Source organism: Nelumbo lutea, chromosome 1 (genome assembly GCF_056320005.1).
Source record: "Nelumbo lutea isolate HS-2025 chromosome 1, American lotus-T2T, whole genome shotgun sequence".
Taxonomy (NCBI): Eukaryota; Viridiplantae; Streptophyta; class Magnoliopsida; order Proteales; family Nelumbonaceae; genus Nelumbo; species Nelumbo lutea.
Genome location: NC_142684.1, coordinates 145,046,111 through 145,073,288, shown reverse-complemented (window position 1 = coordinate 145,073,288; position 27,178 = coordinate 145,046,111). Strand labels below are relative to the sequence as shown.

At 37.9% G+C, this 27,178-nt stretch overlaps 1 protein-coding gene across 1 annotated transcript in view; it reads left to right on the top strand.

Annotated features, from left to right (window-relative positions):
* LOC148878139 (pentatricopeptide repeat-containing protein At4g21880, mitochondrial-like) overlaps window positions 1–26,751 on the top strand; it is a 66,604-nt gene extending 39,853 nt beyond the window's left edge. The window contains exons 10-16 of the mRNA XM_088971868.1: window positions 1,655–1,774; window positions 2,693–2,797; window positions 18,640–18,804; window positions 23,784–23,911; window positions 24,014–24,083; window positions 25,952–26,166; window positions 26,397–26,751. Coding sequence (XP_088827994.1) covers window positions 1,655–1,774; window positions 2,693–2,797; window positions 18,640–18,804; window positions 23,784–23,911; window positions 24,014–24,083; window positions 25,952–26,166; window positions 26,397–26,592 — 999 coding nt within the window. The 3' untranslated portion in view covers window positions 26,593–26,751. The remainder of the gene's footprint in view (window positions 1–1,654; window positions 1,775–2,692; window positions 2,798–18,639; window positions 18,805–23,783; window positions 23,912–24,013; window positions 24,084–25,951; window positions 26,167–26,396) is intronic.
* The last annotated feature ends 427 nt before the right edge of the window (window positions 26,752–27,178 follow it).

Sequence of the window (27,178 nt, the reverse complement as noted above, 5' to 3'; positions counted from 1 at the left end):
ACAATAAAAATGAGTTTTATATGATTCTAACTAATTTATTTAAACATAAAAATCATTCTTTAATGATTTATATAAAGTATCGGGATATAATTAGTAACTATTGAAAACTAATAGAAGAATTAAAATGTATGTGTGTGTATATATACTAATATTTATTTGAAGTCATTTATTAGTTAATATTTATTATATAGATTTAGATAATATTTATTATGTATACAAGTTAATATATACCTTAATTTTTAATAAATATATATAATTTGTATTCATCTTATTATTATATAAATATTAATAATCAAATTTTAGCATTTGTTGGGAAACATTCACAAGGCAAGAAAGATTACTTTAAGTATAAAAAAACATGTTTTAATAAGCAATTAAGGTTGGCATAATGGTTAATTAATTATTGTTTTAAGCAAATTACTTGTGTTCGAAACTTGTTACCTTCAGTTTGTGATTTTTAACACGTTATTTGACTTAGATAACATTTAATGACATATTAAATGTCAAAATTAAAGGTAACTCAATTGAGCATTTAATTAAATGATATTAGCATTTAGTGACGTCTCAAACTTAAGGATTAATTAAAATTGATATTAATGATAGGGAGAGAAGAGATGAATTAAATTTAAATTTAAAAAGGAGAGGGAAATTAAATTCGGCTAATACATAATGCGTATCGGCCCGTTTCGGGTTGTATCTACCGATACATACCTGAAACGGTCTGGTACAAGGCCGATACTAACGAAAAAGTACGAAGCCATCTAATTATACATGTTCCATGTATCAGAACTCTTTCGAAACGATATGTATCGACCAATACGTTGCGAAATTTAAAACCTTGGCAGTTAGCAATGTTTGTGTTGATTAAACCCTAACAAATAAGAAAATAAAAAAAAGAAGTTAGTACATAAACACATAAAATGAGTATTATAGTTTAATAATGCCTTTTTTATAGTTATATTGTCAAAAAATTTAAAATATAAAAGTATTTTATAACATAGTGCACAAAACTACTTGGCGACTGGGCGAGGCGAGCCTCCGAGGGTGCCTTGTCGCCTAGGTGCCCGCCTAGGCGTCACCTTGACAACTATGGGTGTATGGATTAAGAATTTAAGACCCTTGCATGGACTTGTTTAGGTTATGGGTGTTGAATTTAACTGAGGCAATGGTGCACTAGGCACACACCTTTTCAAAGGGGCTATGCCTGGGCCTAGGTGAGGCATAGGTCTTGAAATGCACCTTGCTTGTGTGCTTAGGTGCACCTTTTAAATCACTAACTATATTCCTTGAGACACTAACAAACTAGAATATAAATTCAAGAACTCTAAAAAACTAATATCGAAAACACCCAGAAATTATGAAATAGCCATTGGATGAGGAATTGGGGGAAAACCATTGTTTCTTTCCCTGATTCCATTCCTGCATCACAATGTACAGAACCTCTGTAAGGTAGGAATTGATTTTTTATTGATAGTAAATGAAAAAGAAAATTCATCAAAATGAAAGAAATTTATGTTTTTGTTGTACTTTCTATATCTTAAAGAGGTCTAATATTTTGATTTTCTTGCACTATTTGTTTGAATTACCCCACTTGAAGTGGCACAGTCCTCTACTATTTGAGTTACTCCACTTGCTGACAAATTTCTTGTTGCAGAAAAATGTTCATGGTGGATTGATGGTTCTTAAGCAAATGGAACGCGCAGATGTAAAACCAGATTCTCATACATTCAGCTATTTGATTGGGAACTCTGGATGTGAAGAGGACATTATTAAGGTATTTGTTTCAGTAGCATTAAGTTTTTGGTGGGACCTGGAAAATTTTCTCAACATCCTAAAGATGATAACAAAGCATAAAAAATACCTATCTATCATCCTCATGGACTTTGCTTCCTCAAGTTGATTTGCCCGTTTGCTTCTTGTTGAACATGTACAGCTTAGAGATTTCCTCTTTTTGGAACACTAACATCAGAGGGGGAAGTTGGACTATTTGCACTTTTCAATGCATATGGAACAGATATTGCTTAGATGTGTTATTTGACCAGAAAATATTTCATTCCACAATAATTGGCTTCTAGGATCTTGGGCAACTTTCAGCTGTTCACGTTATCATTGAAAAATCTTTTTATTAGTCTTGTAGCATTTGGAATCAACAGTAACCTAAATGGGAGTGATTAATACTACACAAACATAAGAAACCAAAAACAAATTGACATGTCATGTAATACCTGATGATGAAGTGATGAATGTCAATACCATATGGGTAATTTTGACATTTTCGTGCCTCTTATTAGAGGATTTTAATTGAGGGGGTCTACTTGCAACTGTCAGAAAATTCAAGGGAGGTGATTGCAATTACCAAACTTCAGGGAAGGTTTCAGCAACAGTCAGAAACTTCAGGGGAGGTTTGAGCAATTTACCCTAAAAATATTAGTACTATTCATAGAATCTCAGAAAGCTGGAGTGGCGACCTCCAGACTGAACTTTGGTTCTTGAAGTGCTTGCAGTATTATGAAGAAATGCAGTGTGATAAATTGTGTACCTGAGCCTTGTTTACATGCAAAAATTTGTATTGTTTATATGGTTAATGGCGTAATGAGTTCATTTTTTGAAAAATATTAGTATTGTTCATAGAATCTCAGAAAGTATGGAGTGGCAAGCTCCAGATTGAACTTGGTTATTGAACTGCTTGCAGTATTATGAAGAAATGCAGCGTGATGGAGTTCAAGTGACAAAGCATATTTACATGGCACTTATAAATGCTTATGCAAATTGTGGACAATTTGATAAGGCAAAGCAGGTATGTTTGTGCATGGCACTTAAATTGCTAGAGTTTTTTTTTTTTTTAAATTAAAAATGCTGCATCTGAGATGCACTGAGATTTAGAGGAAAGGTTAGGGTCTATTGATCCATTCAGTAACATTTTTATCTTTTTTTAAAAGGCATGTAATTACATAAATATGCCTAACTATACCTCTCTATATCACAATACTCCCTGTTAATGTCGACTATGTAGGGGTATTTTTGTCTTTATGCTTATGTTTAAGTTGCTGATGTGCAATGCTATGTTGGATCTTTTGTCCCTCACTTAAGTAGGGGCACATGTGTCATTTCCAGAGTATTAGTATTATAAAAACATATCTGACCGAATGGGGGGGGGACTTTTCTCTCTTGTTCGAACCAGATTTTTCTCTCCCTTTCTTCTCTTCTCATCTTCTTCTTCTCTCTCTTTCTCTCTTTCTTTTACATTGACTATTATCAGTCTAACAAGATTCAAGGGCAGGCCGAATCCTAATATGGTATCAGAGCCAAACTGAGCAAATCAGATCTGTCCAGAATTAAGTTATTTGCGCAGCTAGTCTAGGGTTTTCCCTTGATTTCTTCGCCATCAGTTGGAAATAAGGGAAAGGGCTGAAAAGGAGTGATCACCCTCTCCCCTTGGAGGTTTCTACGCCTCCAGTTGTGCTGTTCGTGGTTGGTCGCCGTGATTTGTAAGAAGCCCTCCCCTAATCGATGAAGAGAAGAGGGCTGGTTCGTGTGGTGCAGTGGGTGCCTTGTGTGGTCTGATTTTCGGGTGATTAGGTAAGAGGTTTCTATGCAATTTCTTGTTGTGAATCTAATGATAAGTCTGCTTCAGATTGTATGGCGGGAATTCAGATTGTTGTGTGCTAGGGTTTATGCAAATTTCAGTGTGATTCGAAGGGGGAGTGGTTCTCAAACAGTGTGGTGAGTTTTCAGGTAGTCGTGGGGTAGGGTTGTGGTGTAGAGAGTGCAGTTTTCAGCAATAATACATGCTGAAAACAATGTATTCAATGTGTAGTGTGGTTTAGTGTGCAGTGTGCCGAATTCAGCAATGGGAGACAACAGTGACAACAAAACTAGTGTGATGGTCCCTACTGTAGAAGTCTTTCTCAAGTCAAATCTGTAGAAGTCTTTCTCAAGTCAAAGAAGAAGGTGAAACACAAGGGAAGAAAAACCCTCCACTGATTCTCATTAGTATGATGACTGGGAACAAGAAGATGCACAGATTATCACATGGTTATGGAACAGTATGGAACCCAAAGATTAGTGTAAATTTCATGTTTCTTGATACTGCCAAAGAAGTGTGGGACCATGCTAAGAAGTTGTATTCAGGTCAAGACAACACAACTAGAGTATATCAGCTGTATCAGGAATACTTTAATCTGCAACAGGGTAATCGGAGTCTTGAAGAGTACTATGCTAGTATGAGAAACATCCGTAATGAGTTGAATGCTTATCACCCCCTCACTTCTGATGTCAAAATTCAGCAACAACAACAACTAGATGTGACTCAATTTTTGGTGGGGCTGAAGTCTGAATATGAACCAATGTGGGCTCAAATACTAGGAGGATCAGCTCTCCCTTCCTTAGAAGAGGTGTTTGCTCGACTTAGGAGGATTTCTATTGGATCTACCGAGAACCCTAGTGTTTCCGACAAATCAACCTTTGCAGTATCAAGGGGCCGTGGTGTTAGAGGTGGAGCTCGGGGAGCTCAGTCTGGCCGTAGTGGTAGCAGTGGACCGGTATATGGCAGGAGTAGTGGTGGTGGACTTACATATTATTGTGGTGGTGGTCGTACTTGAGGTTGAGATTCAAGGGGAGCCCGTGGTAGAGGACGTAGTTCAGGTTCGGGGAGATGTACACATTGTGGTATGGATGGGCATACCTTTAATTATTGCTATGATTTGCATGGTCCACCTTCGACTTGGGCAATAATGCCATGACTAGTGACAGTAGCTTCAGACAGGAGTCGTTCAGCTGATCAGATGCTCTATACATCCACAGATGTTCCCGGGAAGGAGATGAGTATTCCCCGTGATGAGTATGAGAGGTTTGTCCAGGCCAGATCTCAGTAGAACACGACCACTCTCGCACACTCATGTATTGCTTGTCTGGCATGCACACCTAATCCTTGGATTATTGACTCTGGAGCCTCCGATCACATGACTAGAAATCCAGGTGTGCTTTTTTCCCTCTCTTATTGCCCAACATCACAATCTGTTACCCTTGCTAATGGCTCCGCATCCTCCATTTGTGGTGTTGGTAATGTTAACATGGACCCTTTACCCTTATCCTCAGTTTTGTATGTCCTTAAATTTCCGTTTAACCTTATGTCAGTTAGTAAGTTGATCAAGTTTCTTAATTGCTCTATTACTTTTTACCATTCTTCATGTGTTTTTCAAGATCTCAAGACGGGGATGAAGATTGGTGGAGGGCATGAAGTTGGTGGATTGTATTACCTTGACGATGGTGGAAGTACGTCAACAACTCTCCAGTCATCTCTTTCTCCTTTCTAGTGGCATTGTTGATTTGGTCATCCTTCGCTAAAGTTTTGAAGTCTTTGGTTCCTTCATTGAGTCATCTTTCTGTTTTGGATTGTGAATCATGTCGGTTGGGGAAACATCATCGTGTTCCCTTTAGTCTTAGGGTTGATAATCGTATATCGAGTCATTTTTCTTTAGTTCATTCAAATGTTTGGGATCTTTATAAAGTAATGTCATACAATGGATATAGATATTTTGTCATTTTTGTTTATGATTATTCAAGGATGATGTGGCTTTATTTAATGAAAGAAATGAGTAAATTGTTTTCCATTTTTGAAAAATTTTATGCTGAGATTCTCAACCAATTTGGTGTCCACATTAAAATTTTTCGTTCCGATAACGGCCGTGAATATTTCGTTACAGCATTTCAAGAATACTTGGACCACCATGGCATTATCCATTAGACTTCATATACCTACACCCCGCAATAAAATGGGGTGTTTGAGAGAAAGAATTGTCATCTTTTGGAAACAACTCGATCCCTCATGCACCACATGAATGTACCCAAACCTTTTTGGAGTGATGCAGTGCTTACTTCTTGCTTCCTGATTAACCGGATGCCCACGTCTATCCTTGATGGTCATTCTCCATTCACCACTTTGTTTCCTACTTTGTCTCCGTTTCCTCTTTCTCCTCGGGTTTTTGGGTGTGTTTGCTTCGTTCATAATCTAGGGCCAGGAAGGGACAAGTTAGATGCACGATCCATTAAGTGCATCTTCCTTGGCTATTCTCGAACTCAGAAAGTGTATAAGTGTTATTATCCTAGCTCTCGACATTCCTTTGTGTGTGCTGATGTTACTTTCTTTGAGTTTACTTTGTTTTTCTTGGGGTCCGGTAATGTTTCTTCCTCCTCATCACCTCCTCCCCTTCCTCTTTTAGTTGCGGTGTCTGTTCCTCTTGTTCTAGCTGTGACCAAGTCCTTGCCTCCGGTGCGACCACCTATTTGTCAAGTGTATACACATCGCCAACATGTATCGACTCCTCCTCCAGCTCCATCATTGTCGACAAATCCGACAGTTGTTCCCACACTAGCCCCAACCCCAGTATTTAATCTTGATCTTCCCATTGCCTTGTGGAAAGGTAAACACAAATGTACCCTTCATCCTATTTCTAATTATGTTTCTCTCACTCACCTTTCTGCTTCCAGGAAGCCCTTGCCTCTCCAGGATGGTGTCGTGCAATGGAAGAAGAACTCTCAGTTCTAACTCATAATCATACATGGGATCTCACCACTCTTCCTTCTGGTGAGCAGCCTGTCGGTTGTAAGTGGGTTTATACTGTTAAGTACTTACTTGATGGTACTGTAGAGTGGCTGAAAGCTAGACTGGTTGCCAAAGGGTACTCCCAAACCTATGGTATTGACTACATAGGGACCTTTTCCCTGGTTGCTAAGATTGGTTAGGTTCGTGTTGTGATTAATCTTGCTGCTATGTAATATGTATGATTGGCCCCTCTATCAACTTGATATCAAAAATGCTTTCTTGCATGGTGATCTGCTCGAGGAGGTCTATATGGAGCAACCACTGGGGTTGGTTGCTCAAGGGGAGGATGGTAAGGTGTTCAGTGAGGTGGTAAAGAAGTTTGGTATGAAACAGTGCCAAGTTGACCATTCAGTCTTCAGTCATGACTCTCATGCAAGAAAGATCCTACTGGTGGTGTATGTAGATGATATTGTTATTACTGGAAATGATAAAGTGGGAATTGATAGGTTGAAAACTTTTCTGTTGGAACATTTTTAGACAAAGGACCTTGGTAAACTAAAATATTTCTTGGGGATAGAAGTAGTAAGGTCTAAGCATGGTATTAACTTGTGTCAGAGGAAATATGTTCTTAATTTGCTAGAAGAAACATGTTTGTCAGGTGCTAAACCAGCTGAAACACCTATGGAAACAAACACTAAGCTGAGCAGTGATATGGGTGAAGGGTTTGAAGACCCTCGCAGATACCGGTGAGTTATAGGCAAACTGAACTACCTAACCATTACTTGGCCAGACATTTCATTTGCGGTTAGTGTGGCAAGTCAGTTCATGCAGAAACCTCTGGTTTCACATTGGGATGCAGTTCTAAGGATTGTGAGGTATTTAAAGGGGCTCCTGGTTGTGGTTTGATATACAGAAATGGTGGAAAACTTGAAATAGAAGGATACACTGATGCTGATTGGGCCGGTTCTATATCTGATAGGAGCTAATACAGGCTATTGCACTTTTTTTGGGGGTAATCTGGTGACATGGAAAAGTAAGAAGCAGACAACTGTGGCAAGCAGTGCAGAGGCAGAATATAGATCTATGGCACATGCTACTTATGAATTAGTGTGGTTAAGGAACCTTCTATAGGAGATGGGATACAATGTTGACACTCCAATGAAGCTCTACTGTGACAATCAGGCTGCAATCTATATTTCCTTAATCCGGTGTTTCATGAGAAAACCAAGCACATAGAGGTTGACTGTCACTTACTTAGGGTTGCCATTAGGTGATAATCCTATGAGAGAGATCTTTTGGAACCCAGTGGTGGAAAGGTTTGAAAAAAAAACTGGTATCCTGGAAAAAGAACTACCTGAAGGGATAGGAAATCCATCATATGGACGCCCAAGATTGCGGAATAAAGGGGGCGAATTTCAAAAAATTTTTTCTTTCCCTTCAACTGGGAATCGAATTCCCTATTTAGAAAATCATATTTTCAAGGATCATTCTTGAACCATAAACTGAACCAGATCTGAATCAAAAGGAGGAGAGAGAGATAATATCTGATACAAAGAAATAATATCTCTCAACGGAGGTGTTCACGCCCAAGGTAGAAACCAAAATCTGCTCCCACTGAAGATGGCGCAGTGCAGGGTGGAGCAGAATCAGCAGTGTCCTTCCTAAGAACTTGATTCTTCCCAAGAATCACCTGGACGGCTAGTGAATACAACTCCTACCAATCTTTTCTCCAAAAGATTGGAATCAAGATCCGATCTTGATTTCTCCCAAGCAATGGAGATCGAACTGCTATAGGCGGCGGCTGCAGGAAGGAGGCGGCTAGAGAGAATTTGCAGGGTGCAGAATTCTCTCATCTGTGATCTCAGCTCTGAAGACAAGACTGTTGCTGGTGATTGTGTGTCTAAAGGCTGCCGCCCCCTCTTCCTTTTATAGACTTAAAGGGATCAACTCCTAATCCCATTAGGAGTTGCTAACCCAAATCATATCTGGATTAGAAGTCCCTTTAAGATAAGGGATAAACCTTATCTTATCTGCAGATTAGATCAGCCAGTTCCTAATCTAATTAGGAAGTTTCCAAATCTAAATCTCATTTAGATCTTGGACTCTCTGAGTGGATAGGGTGTGGGCCCAATCCTATCAGCTGATCTTATCTCAGAATTCGCCCTTTAAAGACTAATCAAATTAGCCTAGTTCGAAATGGACTTAAGGCCCATTTAGGGTTATGTATTCATTAAACCTTCCAAACTGCTGCACAATTGGGCTTCCTTGTATGGCGTGGGGCCCAAACATTGATCTACACATCAGCCACATGGGTTCAGCCCAGCCTTTGTTACAAAGCCTGGCTGAATACACTGTTATGGATAGTGCACCCCCTGAAACCCATCAGATGGGTTTTATGGGCCCAACACTTACCCTAAGTGGTCCCTGGGCCAAGCCACCTTGTAACACCCAAGGACTGTGGGCAGATGCAAGATTAGCTCATCAGGTATTATCCTTAATGGCCTTACACTTAACCCCTCAGCCCATAATGATCATACACTGCCCGACAAGAGAGGACCTCTCCCTCGGCTGCAAGGAACAATGTTGCACTCTCTCAAGTATGGATCCTGGGAATTAAAACCTTTTGCAAACATTTCAAAACCATAATATATATACTTTTTATATTTCATATAAAATATATTTTGCAAAGCAAATCTCAACGATTGAAATCGGCTGCCGGCAGTCTTGGTTTCCATCAGTGAGAGTGCATACCCGATCATTACCTTTGTCCGACAAAGGGGCTGATCCTATCACTATGATCACCCACTCAGATGAATTCTCAGACTGTCCCAACATACCCAGGTTTTGAACCCCACTAAGGATCTCATTGATTGGTATATCAAAGACAACCCAATCTGACACCTAGTGCAGTATCATAATCGAGTCTAGGGGTTGGGTGTAACTTTCCAGTTTTGCCCATCAATCTCCAAGGTCCAGGCAATACTGGAAATCTGGTCCAGTTCAAAGATTCAATTAATCCCACACTGTATGTGCCTAGGGTCTCACCCCGGTAGCTGAGACAAGCCACCCCAACCGACTTGGTGGCACCACAGTGTCAGCCTTGTCAGGATAGGTCTCCCCAGACCGACCCACTGGCTGTGAACATTCTAAACTAACACGAGTCTCATTAAGTGTCCAGTTTAAGGGTATTACACAGAAACATACCAAGGGAACATGAATCAAATATGCACTTTTATTCATTTACAATAAAATCATAAAGTACATCTTGATTGAAGCTAAGGGCATACTAAACTGTCTAACACTACCTCTCTCTTGGTGGGAGAATTACACTAATTAAGGCCACGCTTGCTAACTTACCCATCTTTTTCCTGTTGGTGTTTAAAATCTCAGTGAAGGTTGCTAACACATTGGAGAAGCTAATGAATGATTTCCTGTGGGAGCCGGGAGAGGAGAAGAGGGATCATGGAGTTAGCTGTGAGATAGTGTGTAAGAGTAAGACTTGTGGTGGTTTGGGGCTTGGGAGTATTAGGAGAAGGAGTATGACTCTATTGGTAAAGTGGTTGTGGAAGTTCCCTATGGAGAAGGAGAAACTATGGGCTAGAATAGTGGCAAGTACACATGGGCTGGAGCACAATGGATGGAACGTTGGAATCAGAGCTAGGACCACAAGCAATTCTCCTTGGAAAGCCATTCATGACCTACTATTAGTTTTCTCCCCTAATATCAGGTATGATTTGAATTCCGGTAACTCCATAAAATTTTGGGAACAAACCTAGGTGGGGAGTGCCCCTCTAAAGGATCAGTTTCCTTCTTTGTATGCTCTTTCTAATTTGAAAAATGAGCCAATCTCGTCTTTCACCACCCCGTCCTCTTCCACTTCTGGGATTGGGTGGAACTTGGGTCTAAGAAGGGTTTTGAGGGACTCGGACTTCGATTGTATTTCGAGCCTTATTGCACTTCTTGATAACGTTGTCTTAGACCCCACTAGGGTGGATTCTAGAATTTGGACACCTACCCCCAATGGCATCTTTTCTTGTGCTTCTTTCTTCAAAGTCTTAAGTCAGTCCACCAGTCCTACTTTCCCCCCTTTCCCTGTTGATGAGGTTTGGTGCAGAGCAATACCTCTTAGGGTTGGTGGTTTTTGTTGGGAAGCCTATATGGAAAGAATCAACACTGGTGATCTCCCTATTTGGATGTAGCTGGAATCCTCCATTAGACTTGTAGGGCCTTTTTTCCCCTTCTTTTTTCAGGTGGCGGATAAAAAAGGGGAAGGACTATGTGGAGAGGACTAAGGGCTGCAGTATGTTGAACATTTTGTGAAGAAAGAAACTCCAGGATATTCTCATAAGCTGAGAGAGGAGCAACAGATCTGAGGGCTATCATACATATTAGGGCGGTACAGTGGCTGAAATCTTTGGAGCTATTCACAGATTACACTGTGGATGACATGTTGAGGAAGTGGGGTGAAATTGCAAATTGCACACAGACACCTGGTGGATTCTTGAAATTAAACTTTGATGGGTGTAGTAGGGGAAATCCGGGACAATCGAGGATTGGGGGTGTTTTTAGGGATGAAAATGGGGTAATTTTTGCCATTTTCTCAGGCCCAATTGGAGTGGGTGACTCCCTTAGAGTTGAGATCTTTGCAGTTATGGAAGGAGTTCGGAAAGCTAAGGAGTTGAACATTAGGAAACTCATAATTGAAGGGGATTCAGAGGTGGTGATGGGGTGGCTGATTAAAGATCACAATGGCTTAGGAAGTACAACAATGAAAGGAGGAAATTCAAGTGGCTGGTGCGGGAGATGGAGGTTAAGACATGTTGGGTTAAAAGATTGGCTAATTCCCTAGCTGACGGTTTAGCTAAAAAGGGGCAGAAAGGGATTCACTGTTTTGGGCTAAGCTTTAACTTTAGTGTTTTTTTTTTCTTTTTGTTCCTTTTCTTGAGGTTCTTTGTTGCTCTTGGAAGATAAGTGTGTTTGTCTTTCTCTTGTAAATCTTCTGTTGATGATTTAATGAAAGTGTTATTGATAAAAAAAAAAAAAAGAGGTTGACTGTCACTTTGTGAGAGAGAAGGTGCTAAGTGGAGTGATAGGTACTACATATGTTAACACAGGAAACCAGTGGGCAGACTTGTTTACTAAAGGGTTGAGTTGGGGAAGAGTGGACTACATATGTAACAAGCTGGGATTATATGATATATACTCACCAGTTTGAGGGGGAGTGTTAATGTTGACTATGTAGGGGTATTTTTGTCTTTATGCTTATGTTTAAGTTGTTGACGTGTAAGGTTATGTTGGATCTTATGTCTCTCACTTAAGTAGGGGCACATGTGTCATTTCCAGAGTATTAGTAATATAAAAACAAATCTGGCCGAATGGGAGAGGGGACTTTTCTCTCTTGTTCGAACCAGATCTTTCTCTCCCTTTCTTCTCTTCTTTTCTTCTTCTTCTTCTCTCTCTCTCTCTCTCTCTCTCTCTCTCTCTCTTTCTTTTACTTTGTTATCAGTCTAACAGGATTCAAGGGCAGGCCGAATGCTAATACTCCTTTTCAAAGGGAGCATGGATATAAATCATGCTCAGCTTAACAAATATATCAAATATACTGTCTAATTTATGCTTTATGACTCCTTTAGTCACACAATTGGTTGGTTGGTTTTTTGTCTTCATGGGTAAACAAACTTCCTAGGAGGACACTTTTTCGCTAACTAGGTGTTAGCTGACTTCAGCATATTTAGTTCTATCATGTTGAAATGGAATGTGATCTATATTAATAGCACTTTGGTTATTGCAATAATCTGATGGGACCAGTATCACCAACATTCAACTTACCAAGTAAGTTTTTTAGTCATACTAGTTAAAATGCCCAATGAGCCATAGCTTTGTACTAGACTTCAACATTGGTGTAAGCAACAACAAACACCTAAAAGAGTATGATAGCCAAAAGTAGACCTCCTACCATCCTAGTTAAAATGCCCAATGAGCCATAGCTTTGTACTAGACTTCAACATTGGTGTAAGCAACAACAAACACCTAAAAGAGTATGATAACCAAAAGTAGAACTCCTACCATCCAAGTAATTCCAATCAATGTTGTATATGCTTCTAGATTGAGATAACTATGATCAGAGAACCAGACATCCTTTCCTGGAGAAGACTTATTTTGGAATTAAAAATAGGGGTGCAACATGGTGACTTCACAGGTGGTCACCCATCCTAGTACCTACTCTCATGAGGGCTTCAAGTGGTGCAAAACTCTTCCTAGTGCTTAATTGAAGAATTCTTATGGTTTAAAGTGTCTTTGTGCTTCCTCATATTTCCAGAACATGTTTCCATTTCCATGGGCATTGACACAGAATACTACTGGAATATATCTCAACGCATTCCTGAATGCACTAATATCTTTTATATTGTTTCCAGCAAGTTTACTATGTTAATTATCTCAACGGTGGGTACCATATTTTAAATCCTTAAGTTGATTCTAAGTGGATGAAGAGTCACCTTGAAATGGTTTAATCATTTGGGAAAAATCGTTTTTGTCATTCTTGTTAGAGTATTCAGATTGCAATGCATATGAGATGTGGCTATTCTAGGGAAAAAATTATATTGAGGGACTTCAATGTAATATCATCCTCATTGAGGACTTTTTTTTTGTAATTTTTGATAATTCTAAAATTAACATGAAGATTATAGATGTGTGGTATTGTTTGCCCCAATGTTTTCTCTTTTCTTCTATCCCATCTTCTTTCTTCCTTCTCGTTATTCACAACAAGATGGTATCATTCAGAAGAGCAGGAAGAAGACTCTTATGATGATGGTGTCTTCTGATCTATTAGCTAACTTTAGATTAGTAATTTAAATATCTTGATCATCTAATTTTCTTCCTCTAAATTTTTAGGTATTGTTCTTGCTTTCTTTCACTCAGTTGATGTTTATTGTTTGGCATTTTGGTTTATTCTTAATAGTTTTGTTACTATGATATCCTTACAAATATTGACTTTGAATAGTAGCTATTTTGAAATGTAGGAATATGACAATTACTATAAATATTAGTTGCAATAATAATTTTTTTTTTGATAAATGAGAGTAGTTTTATTAATTCAAAAAATAGCAGTACATTCAGCCTAGGAAGAGGCACGAGGTGTTACCTCTCCCTAGGACTGAGTCATAAACACTAAACAAACACAAGCCTGAAGCACAGTTACAAAGTGGCCCAAAACAGATCTCCCCTTGACACCCCTTGCTTGACCAAAGAATCAGCCATTGCGTTTGCTGATCTGATGACCCACTGAAACCTGATTGACATATTCCTTGTCAGCCATTTAACTTTCTTTAACAGATCCTTGTAGCCCCAACAAGCTGTCTCTGCACTTGACAACCAGCCCACTACTACCTTGGAATCCCCTCCTACTATCAAATTATTCACTCCAAGTTGACTGGCCATCTGTATACCTTGTACCGCTGCTAGTATCTCTGCCCTTACAGAATCACCATACCCACTGGTCCTGAAAATAAAGACAACATGTTGCTATCTTTGTCTCTCAGAATCCCTCCTATTCCAGATGGCCTTGGGTTACCTTGGCAGCTACCATCAAAATTCAGTTTTACCACTCCATCCGGTGGGGATTTCCATTCAGCTTGTGATTTGTTTTTTTGTGGAGACTGTAGAAGCCACTGCTGCCCAGTTTCTCCTTAAGTCATCAAAGGAGTAATCTGCCAACAAGTGTGAAGATTTTAGCCACAAGACTATCCTTGTCATTATGCATTCCTTAATTACAGCAAGACTTATTTCCTTTTCTTGAAATATTCTAGCATTTCTCTCCTCCCATAAAGTCCACAAGGTAGTGGCTCTGATACATTTCCACATTAGCTTCCCTCTTTCTGTCAATCTCCCAAGGCAGCCAGAATGAATAACAGCTTTACTACGGAGGGCAAGTTCCACTTGCATCCAAATAGTGAAACAACCTAGTTCCAAATATTGGCAGCAAAAGAGCACAATATCAGTAAATGGTTACAGTCCTCACCCTTCACTTTACATAAGAAGCACTAATTTGGGGACAAACACAAGTAAGGTTTCTTCTTTTGCAAGTTTTCCACCGTATTGATCTTACCCAAGTAGGCTTCCCAATAGAACACTACTATTTTAGGAGGAATTGACCTTGACCAGACCTTTTTAACAGGTAACACCTGAGAGGAGGGATTGGGGCAGAGGGCTTTAAAGAAAGAAGCACAAGTGAAGGAGCCAACCAGGGTTAGAGGCCAAACCCTTTTATCCGGGTTAGGGGGGTCTAGGCACACTGAGTCTAGAAGCAACAAGAGCTCTGAAACACAAAGAAGTTCTTCATCCCTTAACCCTCTTCGAAACCCAAAATTCCAGTTTAAATCCAAAGGGCGAACCAGGGGGGGAATTGGTTTCTTTTTAAAGAGGTAAATGGAATAGAGAGAAGGTAAGCGGTCTTTTAGGGGTTGAGTGCTCACCCAAATATCTTCCCAAAAAAGAATGGAGTTTCCAGAGCAAGCATCATATCTTACGAATCTGAGGAGCTTTGGGAGAATGCCATAAATAGCCTTCCAAGGTGTTGTGAGCGAAGCCCTTCGGGATACCACCGTGTCCCAACCTGATTAAGAACAACCATGGATACTCTTCACTACTTTGCCACAACCTCTCCCTCTCCAGGGACCACCTCCAAAGCCACTTAAAAGAGCTTCATTCTTACCACATTCCCTAAGCCTAGGCCTTTTTCATTTTTGCTTCTACTCACCACCTCCCACCTAATCAAGTGGTCTTTTTTCTCTTCCCCAGGCCCAGGTTCCCATAAGAAGTGAAGGGATGAGAGATCCATCGTATGGACGCCCAAATCTTGCAGAATAAAGGGGCGAATTTCAAAAATTTTTCTCTCCCTTTCAACTGGGAATCGCATTCCCTATTTAGAAAAACATATTTTCAAGGATCAATCTTGAACCATAAACTGAACCAGATCTGAACTAAAAGGAGTAGGAGAGGATTATACCTGATACGGAGAAAAATCCTGTATGTTTGAATGTACGCCTTAATTGACCCGTAAATCTACTTAAGTGCCATTAGTTCCTCGGTGCTTGGAAGATCTGCCAACTCCTAAATTGATTTTTAGCAAGGCATTCATCTCTACTATGACTGCTTTGTACTCTGGTTTTAAAAGGATCTCTTTAACATTACGAGGGGTGGACACAGAAGTAGTAAAAATAAAGGCACAATATGAGGGCTAATGCAAAATAAGATACAAACAAAGAGAGACTAGCAACTTTGTGGACAGTGCAAGCTTATTTTATCTCCTTTTTGTCCATAGGTTCAATTTATACTTTTTTTTTATCAGTAACATAGGTTCAATTTATACTAGTGGGGACCCGTGTGATGCATGTGATTTGTTATGTTAAAGATAAACGATAGAAACATGTAAGAGTATACGATTGTTTTATATAATAATTAATAATTATTTATATTTTATATACTACCTTTAATATTTTTTACAATACAAAAAATAACAATACGGTAATTTCCCCATTTTCCTGATTTCCATGGGGATCCACCCCGAATGGGGCAGGGATGGGGATGATTTTCCCCCCGTGGGGATGGAGATAGGGAAATTTTCATCCCCATTGGCGGGGAGCCGGGGATAGGGAGAGCACTCCCTGCCCAACAGGGACCCCGATCCCCATCCCATGGGATCCCCCTAATATATATGCATATATACACATACGTTTATATATGTATATATTTACTCATGCGTCTATATGCTAATACTTTTAAAAATATGGTTGAATATGTTTGTATCTTTTCTAATAGGATTGTAAATGCGAATTATTTTATTTTTATTTTTTAAACGAAATCAAAAACAAAAACATAATGGTTGACATTATAAAGAATCATGGGGTGTGAGGATTCCTACAGGGATGGGGATCCCCATGGTGACGGAGATGGGGATTTTCATGGGGATGTGGATGGGGATCCCTGTGGATCCTTGTCCCTGCCTTGCCTCGTTGCCATTCCTAATCAAACTAATGAAACCGACCAACCCGATTTCTATATTTCCAATCGGCTTTGGTTCAACAATTTGCTAGCCTGACTGGGTTGGATCAGTTTCGCTTTGGCCATTTGCAAAGTAACTAAAATCAAACGACCCAACCATAGATATATATTGATATTTTATATTTTAAATATATTTTTTTAATATGGGAAGTGGGAAAATTCCAATGTTTTTTAGGCTAAAATATTTTATATCATAAATTTAATTTTTAAATTTATTTTTTAATAATGCCATTGTAATTTTTTTTTTAAATTTAAACTTAATTTTTAAATTTAATTTTTTTTTAAGTTTAAATCTTTTGAACCAACTGACCAAACCGAAAATTGACCCAACGTGGATGGGGATCCCTATGGATCCTCGTCTTCGCCCTGCCCCGTTGCCATTCCTAATCAAACTAATGAAGCTGACTAACCCGATTTCTATATTTCCAATTGGCTTTGGTTCAACAATTTCCCAACCCGATTGGGTCGGATTGTGGGAAAGTGGGACCCAACAAATTCTAAACTAATGAAGCTGACTAACCCGATTTCTATATTTCCAATTGACTTTGGTTCAACTAAAATCAAACGACCCAACCATAGATTTATATGAATATTTTATATTTTAAATATATTTTTTAATACGGGAAAGTGGGAAAATTCCAATATTTCTTAGGCTAAAATATTTTATATCACAAATGTAATTTCTATTAATAATGCCATTGCATTTTTTTTTAAAATTTAAACTTAATTTTTAAATTTAAATTTTTAAGTTTAAAACTTTTGAATCAACTAACCAAACCGAAAATTGACCCAAACCAATAAACTTGAGTGGCCAACTCCCCAACCTGACCAAGTTGATTTGGTTGGCCAAACAACCTACAACTGAACCGAACCAACACATGAACAATAGTTTAACCTCCAATAATTATTAAAAATTTATAGTGAAAATACACAATAAATTAAATTTAAAAAGCTAAATAACAGTAGCTTAAACTCCAATAATTATTGAATATTTTCTATTACATAACCAAAAAAACAACTTTTTTACATAATTATTGAAAATATATTTATCACAAAAAACAATAAATAATTACTAAAGTACAATAAATAATAATTTTAGTATATATAAATATATAATAAATATAGATTAAGTTTTTAAAATTATTATTAATAAACATTAATTTTTTGAAAGTTATTTTCTAGAATTATTAAATGGTATAAATGAAATTAGTTATTTACAATATTATTTATTTATTGAAATAATATCATTATTTAAATTTTAAAATATTAATTACTTGTTGAATTTAATAATCCATAAAATTATAGTACTGTTAATACATATTTTTTTATTTTAACTAATTAAAATCTAGTTATGTTAAATATTTCTTTATTTAAAATATTTAGTTATTACCTAAATATTTAAAATTTTAATCTATTTATTATAATTTAATGTTATTCAGTAAATAGTTAAAATATATTATTAGTTTATTTAAAATGTTAATTTTAATATTTTGTTATTTAAGAAATTTATTTATTTTTATATTTATATAATATTTCATTTTTTTATGTTAGATTCTTATTATTTGAATAACATTTAGATTGAATAATCCAGAAAATCATATTCTTATTGTTTTAACATAATTTCGTGATGTATTTTGTAAAAATATGTAATTACTAATAATATGAATTTTGTTAAATTGATTATCTTTTTAATAATTATTTTAAAGTTATTCTATAATTTTTTAAGAATATTTAAATAATTCTTAAATTTTTAATTCAAACTTTGTTTAGATAGATGTAGATAAAAAGTGTGGGAGAAGATAAATAAGAATTAGAGATAATTTAGGAGAGAAACTCTCTGCTAAATTAGAGATAACTTAGGAGAAAGTTGGGGAGAGTAGAGTTTCTAATTGTTAGTTTCAAATTTTCTAGACTTCCTTGTTATATATATATATATATATATATATATATATATATTCTTTATTTTATGTTTTTCTCAACTTCATTTTGTATTGTTTAATACTTATGTGTTCTTTTTCTTTTCTTGGTAATAGGTAGTCTTGGACCAAGGGTTGCCAGCTAAGAGCATAAATGAGATCAAGAGTGCGCTTGTATCAGCTCTTTCTTGCCATGGGCAAATGACAGATGCACTTACATTATATGGAGAAATCAAGAAAGCTGGATGTCATGCAGAGCCTAAGGCCATTATAAGTCTCATTGTAAGCATTCAAAATATTCTAATATGAGTGCAAAGATGCACAACCAAGTTTATAGTATTGCACCTTATACACACATTAATTTGCAAATTATGGACAAGACCTCTATGCTTAAAGTCCCTAAAATCATTAAGAGCTCAATACATGAAGAACTGCTAATATCAGTGCATAGATGCACCAAAGGCCTCATAGGATTACAGAAAATTCTTCTATTCTGTAACAATATCAAATATAACCATTGCTCAAAGTGTTCATGCAGCTGACCCCATATGGTTGGGATAAGGCATGGATGATGATGATGACCCAAAGTGTTCATACTCTGCCATTCATGGTGCAAGTAGATCAAGACAAAATGGCTTCCTGAATGAAAAAGGGGCAGAGGCACAACTAAAGAATAAATGTTCGAAAGTAGTCTAGAGAAAAAGAAATACTTTGGCTAGGCACAAATTGTTCACTGGCTTAGCTGAGCTCCTACTTCTGTTTCTTCTTATCCATTCTTTATTCCCTCTGCTCTGCCATTCATGGTGCAAGCAGGTCAAGACAACATGGCTTCCTGTAGATTAAATGTTCAAAAGAAAGTATTCTGGACAAAAAGAAACTTTGGCAAGGCAGGCACAAACTGTTCATTGGCTCTCAACTGAGTTGCAGTTTCATTTTTTCTTATCCATTCCTTATTCCCCCTTCCTTTTCTCTTTTCTGTCCCAACCTGCGGCAAACCCTCAATACTCGGAGACTGTTCCAAGCAACGAAGATCAGGTGCTGGGGGTAAACAGGAGTAATGGAAAAGGCATGAGTGATTTTGACAAATTTGCTAATAATTTAGGGATCAGTTTGCCAGACAATAGCGGTGGAGTCAACATTGCTAAGGAAAATCCAAAGGGAAGTAGCTCTTCGAGGACAACTGGACCTTGGTCAAAGAAGGGAACAAATTAGGAACTCAAAAGGCTACAGTGGGGCTTTGTTGATCAGATTTCTTTGTCCGTGAACAACTCAGATAGAAGTTCAGGTAAAGGAAAGGCTATAACAGAGAATCAATAGAGACATTGGGTTGGAACGTCAGGGGTCTGGGAGAGAAATTGAAGAGACGCCTAGTCAAAGAAACCCTTCAAAGGGAAAACTCGGACATTGTGATTCTGCAGGAATCAAAAAAAGAAAACGTGGATAGAAAATTAATCAAAGCCAGTATCAAAAAAAGAAAAGAGGTTGTTTTGGGTTTGGAGGTAGATAAAGTGTTTATGGTCCAAACTCTCCTTTCGAAAGAGTAAGACTGTGGGAAGAACTGGACTCTTTGCATGAATTAAAAGATTTGCCTTGGTGCATTGGTGGCGATTTTAATGTCACTAGATTCTGCAATGAGAACTCAAATTGTAGGAGACTAGCTAGAAGTATGAAGGATTTCTTTTCTTTTGCTGCAAGCCATAACCTTCGGGACCTCCCTCTCAATAATGGTTCCTTCACTTGGTCAAATATGCAAGAATATGTGATTAGCAGCAGACTTGACAGATTTCTTATGACTACAGACTGGGAAGAAAATTTCCTAATCTCCTGCAATCAATTCTAGGTGTATTTCTGATCACTGGCCAGTGATTCTCAAAAATGAAGTAATGAGGAAAGTAAAGGCTCTATTCAGGTTGGAGAAAGTCTTAACAAATCACAGGGAGTTCCAACAAAAGGTGGCTATCTGATGGGAGGAATGCAGATGGTTGGCTGGGCAGAAAAATGAAGTAATGAGGAAAGTAAAGGAGGGGAGTTCCAACAAAATGTGGAAGTTTGGATGGAGATCCAGGAGTTAGATGACTTAGAACAAGGTGATCCAGGAGTTAGATGACTTAGACCAGGAGCAATGTGGAAGTTTGGATGGAGAGGGCAGAAAAAGGAGGGGAGATCTAAAAGAAAAGAAGTGGGAGCAGTTCATAAGGAGGGAAGAAATCTTTTGGAGGCAATGATCTCGGGTGATATCGTTGAAGGAGGGAGATAATAACTCTAAATTCTTCCATAGCTAAACTTCAGGGAGGAGGAAGAGTTTTCTCAAAATTGAGGGTTGGGCAATTAGAAGTTGAGGATCAAAACGAAATTTCAGATGTTATAGTGAATCTCTTTAAGGAGTTGTTTTCGAAGGGGGATCTCATTAGAGCTGAACTGGAATACTGGGACGGCTCTAAGTTGACAGAGGAAAAGAAGACTTGGTTAGAGAAAGCCTTTGATGGGGAAGAAGTGAAGCAAGCAGTGTTTAATCTAGATGGTGATAAAGCCCCCTGGCCAGATGGGTTCCCTATCTTCTTCTATAAGACATGCTGGAATACAATCAAATCAGACCTTTTAGAGGTTTTTTCAGATTTCTACCAGTCAGCTATTGTGAATAAAGGCAATAACTCCACATTTATCACCTTAGTTCCTAAGAAAGAGGGCGCTTTGGAAGTAAAGGACTTCAGACCAATCAGTTTGGTGGGGAGTTCATATGAAATCTTAGCTGAAGTCTTGGTGACAAGGCTGAAGGAAAGGGAGTTAATTTCAAATAACCAATTCACGTTTGTGAAAGGGAGGCAGATTATTGACAGTATTTTAGTGTCCATTGAACTTTAGTAGAGATTCTCATTCATAAAAAAAAAAAAAGTGTTTGGCAACAAGTGGGTCAGATGGATAAAAGGCTGCATCAGTTCCACCTGGTTTTTGATTCTGTTAAACAGAGAACCAGATGGTTACTTCAGTGCTATCAGGGGTTTAAGGCAAGGCTGCCCTCTCTCCCCTTTTCTCTTCACATTGGTAGTCAACATCTTCAGCCATCTGATTGAGAACGCGAGAGATATAGGCTTGCTAAAAGGCTTTGAAGTAGGAAGGGAAGGTGTTCAAGTCTCTCACCTAATGTATGCAGATAGCATAATTTTATTTTTGGAATATTATTGGGAAAACATCTCTAACCTTAAACAGGTCTTAAGATGTTTTGAGCTGGTGATTTGACTTCAAATTAACCTCTCCAAGAGAAGTATTGTGGGAATAAATGTGGATGAGCCCCTCCTGGACAGGTACAAGGAGCTGTTGGGTAGTAGAGTGGAAAGATTCCCCATTTCCTACTTGGGAATGCCTCTTGGTGGGAACCTGAGAAACCAAAATTTTTGGGACCCAGTGGTGAAGCGTGAGAAAAGATTGGCTACCTGGAAGATGGTGACAAGAGGAGACAAATCCTCCCAACCTACTTCCTATCGGTCTTTCAGGTCCCAGGTAAAATAAAAAACAAGTTGGAGAAACTTAAGTGGGATTTAATTATCAAAAAAAAAAAAAAAAACTTCAGTGGGATTTCTTGTGGGATGGAGGTGGTGACAAGAGGAGTCAAAGTCACTTAGTTTGCTGGAGGCAGGTTTCTAGGCCAAAGAAGGTCGGTGGACAAGGTATAGGTCACATCAAGGAAGACAATCGTTAACAGCAAGTATGGGAGGGATGCCAATGGTTGGGACAGCAAGGTCCACTTGACCCGGGTAAAAGCAACTAATACCCTGGAAAGGTATTTCTTCTACCTACTCTCTTCATTGCTCTTGTTAGATATCAGGGGGAAATGATAACAAAATTAAGTTTTGGACTGACATTTGGTGGGGGGGAAAACACCCTTGCACTCTCTTTCCCCAGAATCTTTAACCTCTCCCGGTCCCAAGAAGCCACAGTTTCCACTTGCCTCAGCTATTCCCCTTCAGGAACTTATTGGAACTTAAACCTCAGAAGGTCCCTGAGAGAGGTAGAACTTGCAGAAATAACAGACCTTGTAAACTCTCTAAATGAGGCCTATATCTCCCCCACTACCCCTGATCTTTGGATTTGGAAACCTAACCCAAATAGCAAGTTCACTACCAACTCCTAATTTCAAGGCTTTAGTTTCGGATGGCCAGGACACCACCTTCTCAGTCAGGAAGGTTGGTGTTCTCATATTCCTCCTAGAGTCTCCTTTTTCGTTTGGGAGGCTTGTTTAAGAAAACTAAACACTTGCGATGTGTTACAGAAGCAGCTCAGAGGTATATGTATCTCTCCTCATGTTTGCCCCCTTTGCCTCAATAATGGAGAGACAGCGGAGCACCTATTCCTGCACTGTCCATTAACAAGGAAGATCTGGTGTTTCTTCCTCAACTTAGTGGGGGTACAACTGGGTCTTTCCTGAACAAGTTTTGGATCATCTGCAACAGTGGCATTGCAAAGGTCTAGGAAGCAGGGGTAAGATCTATTGGAGCACGGTGATCCATGCAGTGATGTGGGGTGTTTGGGAAGAAGGGAACATTAGAACTTTTGAAAACAAAACCAGGAAAACCGAAGACCTGATCTCTTATATTACTTTCTTATGCACCATTTGGGCTATTAATTCTGAAGTTTTCAAAGGTATTTCCCTAAATGACCTTCAGAGTAATTTAGCAGAAGTCCTCTATTCCTCTCTTGGAAATGTTTTACTCAAACAATTCGTTCTAGTGAGGAGGATCTGATAACTCCGAGTTTTGACATAGTGCTCAAGGATCTGTAGGTCAAGCAGGAATTGGAGGAATAATCCATAAGACAGGGGTGGACATCTTTTGGGCTTTCAGTGGGTCGACTGGGAGAGCTGATGCTACCAAGGCAGAGATCTTAGCTGCTCTCACAGGTCTCTGTTATGTCAAAATTTTAGGCCTTTCCTCTCTATCCATCGAAGGCAGAGGAGTGGAGGACCTTGGAGGCTTGCTCATCTACTGGCCGAAGCTAGAGATATTTTGGTCTCTCTGAATGTGAAGTTAGTTTGGATTCCTAGGGAACTAAACACTGTAGCTGACAGCATAGCCAAATCAGGAGCCCATAGAGTTTCTATGTTTTCTGATACTTCTTTGCTTTTGTATTTCTGTTTCTGTCTCTAAGGCTCTTGTACTTTGTTAATTTTTCTCTGTTAAATTTTAATAAATCAGTCCATACTATTTTCTCGCCACCCTCTATCTTTTCTGTTTTTGATACTACTTTCCTGCCTTTCCTTTTGGTAGGAACATACTCAATCTGAAGGCGAGTTAAATAGATTACTTCAGCTGCTTGGGGAGTTGACTGATCCAGGTTATTGGTTTGATGGGTGCAGCAGAATCATCCTGTATTGTATTCGACACAAGCATCTAAGGTTTGCGAGTACAATATACTTTCATTAGAATTTTCTTTTACGTTGTTCTGGTTGTCATTTTGTTTGTGTTTTTATTTTCATTGTTTATTTTTTGGGGTTCAGTTCTACAGTTGACTTACTCAAGCAACTCAAGGATAAACATGGATCAGCTATGGATGCTGTTCTAGAGCAGGTTATAGTCTCATTCTCTCTTTCATTCGAAGAAACTTTTACCAAGTGGTTGCTTATTGATCATTTTTATCTCTAAGGTGTCTTTATGGTTCTTAACATTAGAAGGTCCTATAGTTTGGCAATTTATGAATCTATTTATTAATGTTGTTAATGTCTTTGTTACGGGTATTGGTCTGACCCGGAAAAAGCTGATTGGTTGTTTGTAATCTAACAATAGTCATTAAATTTGTAAGTACTTAGTACTGTATCTCTGCTTAAGTAGGTGTATGAAGTATTTAGCTTCCAGAAATAACTGAATTCTTAATTTCCTTCATTTTTTTATTATTAGTTTGATTAATCTAATAATACCACTCTAGTGCAATGAAATGCAGGAATCTACTTTGGGAAAACTATATTAGATTAACCAAATATGAAGTATAGCTAGCAAGATTATTAAAATTTAGAGTGGATTTGGTGTAAATTGGGTAGGAATGTATCTGAATCTGATCCAATAAGAATCCAGAAGATCTGGATTAGATTTGGCATCTGACTGATATCAAATCTTGGAAACAGCCTCTCTGTACGTGCAGGGGTAAGGCTGCATGCATCTATCTCTCCCTAGACCCTGCATTCATGGGAGCCTTGTGTCAAGGTTCAAAGTATCGATACACTTCTGTGTATCGGCAGAGGTGCATTGGTGCTTTTTATATTTTTATTTTTTTTCAAAATTTCATTTTTATAAATATTTTTATGTTAATAAATAAAATTAATAGTTTCCTCAAAACACCTTTAAATAGGTAACTATAAACTTTCAGAAAAAAAAAATTTAGTAATTTGATTTGAGTTAGAATTCTTTAAAATTCTGCTCTTCCAGAAGATGTGATGCTTTCTTTTTCTTTTTTGGGAGTGGTTTCTTGAAATCTTAGATTGAGAGCACAGATTCTTTTCTTCTCTTAATGTATTAATTTCTATTTTCTTTTTTACCTAAAAAGCTTTTATTTTCTTTTGTTGTATTTTTCTAGAAGTCAAGAATTTTTGCATTGCAGAGGTCAGTTGTTATATAGCAAAAAACTGAAAATATTTCATTATTTAGTAAACCGATGTAATCTCACATCAGTCTGAGGATACTATTGCACCAAGCAATAACCCCTATTGTAGATATCATGGTTGAAAGCATTAATACACACGATATGCCCAAACATGTGTATTGGATGTTTTGGGTGATCGATACTTTTTTTATTTTTTAGTTTCATATTTTTACAGGGGGTTTATAATACTTCAACAACTAAAAACATCAAAATTTTCAAAAGCCTAAGGCATTTTGGTGACTCTCTGAAATGATACAATATTCCAGATGCAGGGTGTGTTGCAACATACTTTGAACCATGGTTTTCAAAACCGGATCCGACCAAACCCGCTTTTTTCCCCAAAACCGTTGATTTTGGCCAGCAAACCGCTGAACTGGCCGGTTAACCATTCAAACCGTTTGAACTGTTTTGACCGTTTTTCAAATTTTTTATTTTTTTTGTCAGAATGGGCCGGCCATTCGGGTCAAACGGTCGGACCATTTGGACCAGTAACCGGACCCCTGACTGGTTCGGTTTTAAAAACCATGCTTTGAACCATGGTAGACAGTAATCTCCAATGTAACTCGGTAGTATATCTGCTAGATCAATCTAAACCACTTTGTGCAGAAGAAAAAAAATAGAACAGAAAATCTATAGGTTAGATCTGTATTTAGTCTACCCCTCCCAAGACCCCAGATGGCTGGGACCAAAATTGGGTAATGGTCTTTTATGTGCTAGACTGATTAAATGGCAATTGCTGTAAAATTTGTTATCATTTTTTTCCTTCAAGTAGTTTGAACTTCTTATTATCAATGATGGCTAGGTATTTTGTCAAGTCTCGGAGATGGAACCCACATATTTGCAGGTTGGGTTGGATATGCTCAAAGTTATCAAAGAACTTGACCTCCATCCTTCTCGAACAAGTTTGGATTTCCTTCTCAGTAGCTGTTTAAACGCCAAAGATCCACGAAGTGCTCAATTGATTTTTGATGAATATAAGAAAGTTGGTCTTCCATATAATGTATTAACTTTCTTAAGGTCAGTATTGCTGATGGCATCTTTTCCTTTTTTCCCTTCACCAATTTGTTGCTTCCGAAACTTTGAATTTTTACTTAAAAGGACTTTTTGGAGATTATGGATGTCCATTTTTATTTGTGTGGTTTTGCTACTGTTTGAGAGGGAGGTGGATCATAAAGGAAATGTTTTAGCTCTCATGTGCAGGCATACATTCACACCTTAACAAGTTTGGTTCTTTGAATGTTGTGCAGGATGTATCAAGTACTTTTGGCTTCAGGAGAAAACAAGTCTGCTAAGATTATGCTGAAGAAAATACCACCAGATGATCCCCATGTACGCTGTATAATCAAGGCGTGCCAAGCAACTTATAAGAATACTATATCTGTAAATAAAAATAAAAATAAAATAAAAAGAAACGAGATAGTAGCCCATCCTCCAAACCCATAAGGCCATAACAGCTCCAACCCCTGTTGAAAAATGTATTTTTCAAAATTATTGAAAAATGTATTTTTCAAAATTATTGAAAAATGTATTTTTCAAAATTATTGAAAAATGTATTTTTCAAAATTATTGAAAAATGTATTTATTTCCTAGCTTCTGCCTCCATATTATTTTCTCACTGACCTCAAAAAAAAATTATTTGAGGTATGATTTAATAACATGATTACGTGCTTTCTAGTTGGGGCATGAAATGGAGCGGGTCAATCTTAGATTGTTTTTTTGAAGATCTGAGGTCCTATTTACCCGTATTTAGTTGGTTACTTGGTTATGCTGAAACACATTTTAAGACAACACTAACCAAATCTTACAATATTAATGTGATCAAAGCTTGACTGGGTATCTATCCCACCATGTGTGCATCAGCAACAAGGTTTAAACTTTAAAGCAGTGTTTTCAATAGTGTTGATCCGTTGAGGATATGTGTAACTTGTTATGTATCCATCGGATCTAACGTTATTATATTTATATTTATATTTATATTTATATATTTTTTAAGAATAAACCAAGCTCTCTTGTGACGTTGGCCTTGTCC